This window comes from Limulus polyphemus, unplaced genomic scaffold (assembly GCF_000517525.1).
Source record: "Limulus polyphemus unplaced genomic scaffold, Limulus_polyphemus-2.1.2 Scaffold9094, whole genome shotgun sequence".
Taxonomy (NCBI): domain Eukaryota; kingdom Metazoa; phylum Arthropoda; class Merostomata; order Xiphosura; family Limulidae; genus Limulus; species Limulus polyphemus.
Window position 1 is genome coordinate 1 of NW_013674704.1, and position 2,990 is coordinate 2,990.

Sequence of the window (2,990 nt, forward strand, 5' to 3'; positions counted from 1 at the left end):
GTTCGGGATGAACAATACTAAGGAGGGGGCAGTGTTGCGTCATCGAGTCACATGACTACCATGACGCAACGTTTCTAGAACTATCATGTACTTTGGGGAATGTTCTAGTTCTTACTAGATATAGGGTAGGCTGGTATATAAAAGAGGGGAATGTAATGTGTGGGTAGATAGTGAGTAACTGAACTGCAGTCGGAAGTATTGTTGACGTTCGTTGATTAGAGTTTGTTTTAACGCGATTGTTGAAGTTGAGTGTATCGGTAAAGTTATTTTCGGAAAGAATAAATCAATTTTATTAAGTAAAGAACTTGTGTCGCAAGTTTCGTCAGAACGAAGTTACGGAAAGTTAATTAACAAACGAAGACGTAACAATATAAAAGAACTTGCAAATTTAGGTCTCATAGACAAATTTCTATACAAAGCAATGCATACTTGTTCTAATCCTGGAGTGAGAGGATTGTATAAAGACCGTGTTTCTACGTGTTCTGGAACCAATTCCATCAAATGCAAGACATAAAGTGCTAATCGTTGGTCAGGTGGACCCAAGTGTATGTTGGTTGGTATATCTCTCTCTGCAACATAAGGATTCAAGTATTAACCCACTAAGAAGAATGAGTCTTGTTACATTAAAAAACAGCTGTTAACCTAACAAGCAAACTCTAATTACAATTACAGCATGATATCACTTTAGTCTGATGAACAAGTACAGCTGAATAATAATTTGTCAAACACCATTATATCACCCAGTTTGATGAATAAGTTACAGCTGAATAATAAAGGGGCAAACAACACACTTGCTCAAATATTTCCATAACATTTGTTTTTAATGTATTATTTTTATTTTGCTACATGAAATTATATAGACAAAAAAATTAAAACTGCAAACAACCAATAAACTCATTAAATATGAAACAATTAGAAATATTATCAAACATGAAATTATCAAGAATTATTAAGAATGGAAAAAAAAAAACATAACTAAGTATGAATAATATCACATAAATGATAAGATGTGATAAAAAGTTTACCTGAATTGAATTTATTAAAAACACAACATTAATAAATCTTGATTAGTTCAAAATGAACAGACTACAAAAAAAGAAGACTTAACAGATTATGAATGCTATTAGATAAATGTTTTTGCAAGAAGTAAAGCCAACGAAAAATGTTCTACATGAAGGATTTATGAAGTCAAGTGCTTAGTATATGGGCTTACCAAAGTCAGATATTTTGTAAATAGTATCTCCTATGTACATTGTTTCTGTGTCAGTGAATCGAGGCCTTGGGAGGTTATGAACTTCACATGTGTCCCAAAGGATTTGACGTGGTGTTTTACAATCTCTCCATTTACAGGGGCCAGAACTGGGATTAAAGTTCAATAAGAGATTTTCAGTTACATGAAATTTGGAATAAATCTGTACTTAAAAAAAAATTAAAAACAGCATGCATAACTATGATAAAACCAACACATATTACTACATAACAAAATTAGCCGATGAACTTTACCCAGTTTTCTATTATGAAAGCCATCATTTGACTTCTTACATACTGCCTTACTGTAACAAGTATAATAAACACAGAATTTATATTAAAAAAAAGTCTCACACAGCAATACACATAAGTACAAAGTTGTAGAAGGATGTAAGTCCTCCCTAATTACTAACAAACATACATATAGTACACAGATGTATAAAAACTTTGCAAGTTCTTATTATCAGTAAATACTTGATTTCTTTAAATGGTTAATATCTACATGCTACTAATTATAAAAGTGATCACTAATTTAAATTAATGAATTATTTTTTTTACTGCTTTGTTATGAGCCTTCTACATTACAGACAAACAATCAAGAATAAGTGCACAAAGCTCCTATTGAAACCTTACCCTAATACTAAGCAATAAAGTTATACATATTCTGGGATTAAAGAACACTGAGTTTTTCATTGTAATGAAAAACTTACATTTGGTAAGTTTTGGGAAGTCCACAAGTAGCATGATACTTTGTAAGATAACGGTTTTCTAAGTCTATTACTGTCTGACCAATCATATCATCTCCACTGATCAGGTCATAATCCAAAACAGACACAGTCAGGTCCTTATCTATTGGGAGTGTTCCATAAAGTTCAAACACCCTGAGAAGTAAATTGGAAAATATTAGTATATTATGATAATGCTTAAAATTATAAAACATGCATGTTTCTCATATTTTGAGCTTTACATGTTAGATAAAAAAAAAAGTCATACTAAAGTAACCTAGCTTGTAATGCCATACAATTAAAGCTCAAAACCAACTGAATCTAAGAAGACAAATCCCCCCCCCCCCTGCACACACACACAAAAAGTTTGTGGTTAAAATTCACAATATTCAGCTTCTTCTATTCTGAGGTTTATATTGCATTGACATCTTATGATGAAATTTTGCATATTCTGTGATATTTGAACAAAAGACACATATTGCACATTCTACATTGAGATTTTAAGGCAGTTATTTAAATTTTAACAGAACTCTTACCTTCTACTTATAAAATAAAATTCTGATAAAAAATTACATTTTAACTTTAAAAGAAGGGCTTATTAATGAGTCTAGCATTTTATTTCTATTGTATCTGAAACTAAGAGAAAAATTAAAACTTTTACAGTTTTTTTGTTGTTTAAAGAAAAGTTATCATTTTCCTAAACTGAAAATGTATTTCCAAACATACTTACTTCCACTGACACTAATAGCTATTTCTTGATCTTTATCTTTGACATCTAACATTGTGTTCACTTGCTCCAGTCTTTATATACCCCACTCGACTGCCCTCGGCAATATCTAATTTGCAAAACTTTACGCCGGCCCTTACATGCCCTCTATGTAGGTACTGTATATAAGCACTGTACACAGACAATAAAATCACTTTTTCAAGACTTACCACATTCCAGTCACTAACACCAGCTCTTAGTGGGAAGGGAGGGGGTCAGCGGAGGTAAGTATGTTTGGAAATACATTTTCA

The 2,990-nt window shown here is 31.7% G+C and overlaps 1 protein-coding gene across 1 annotated transcript in view; it reads right to left on the reverse strand.

Moving 5' to 3' along the window:
* Positions 1-384: 384 nt before the first annotated feature.
* Positions 385-2,990, reverse strand: part of LOC106475746 (dysferlin-like) — a gene marked incomplete at both ends in the record, with an annotated part of 20,096 nt that continues 17,490 nt past the window's right edge. Inside the window, 3 exons of the mRNA XM_013936420.2 lie at positions 385-569; positions 1,214-1,359; positions 1,959-2,129. Of these exons, the coding sequence (XP_013791874.2) occupies positions 385-569; positions 1,214-1,359; positions 1,959-2,129 (502 nt within the window). The remainder of the gene's footprint in view (positions 570-1,213; positions 1,360-1,958; positions 2,130-2,990) is intronic.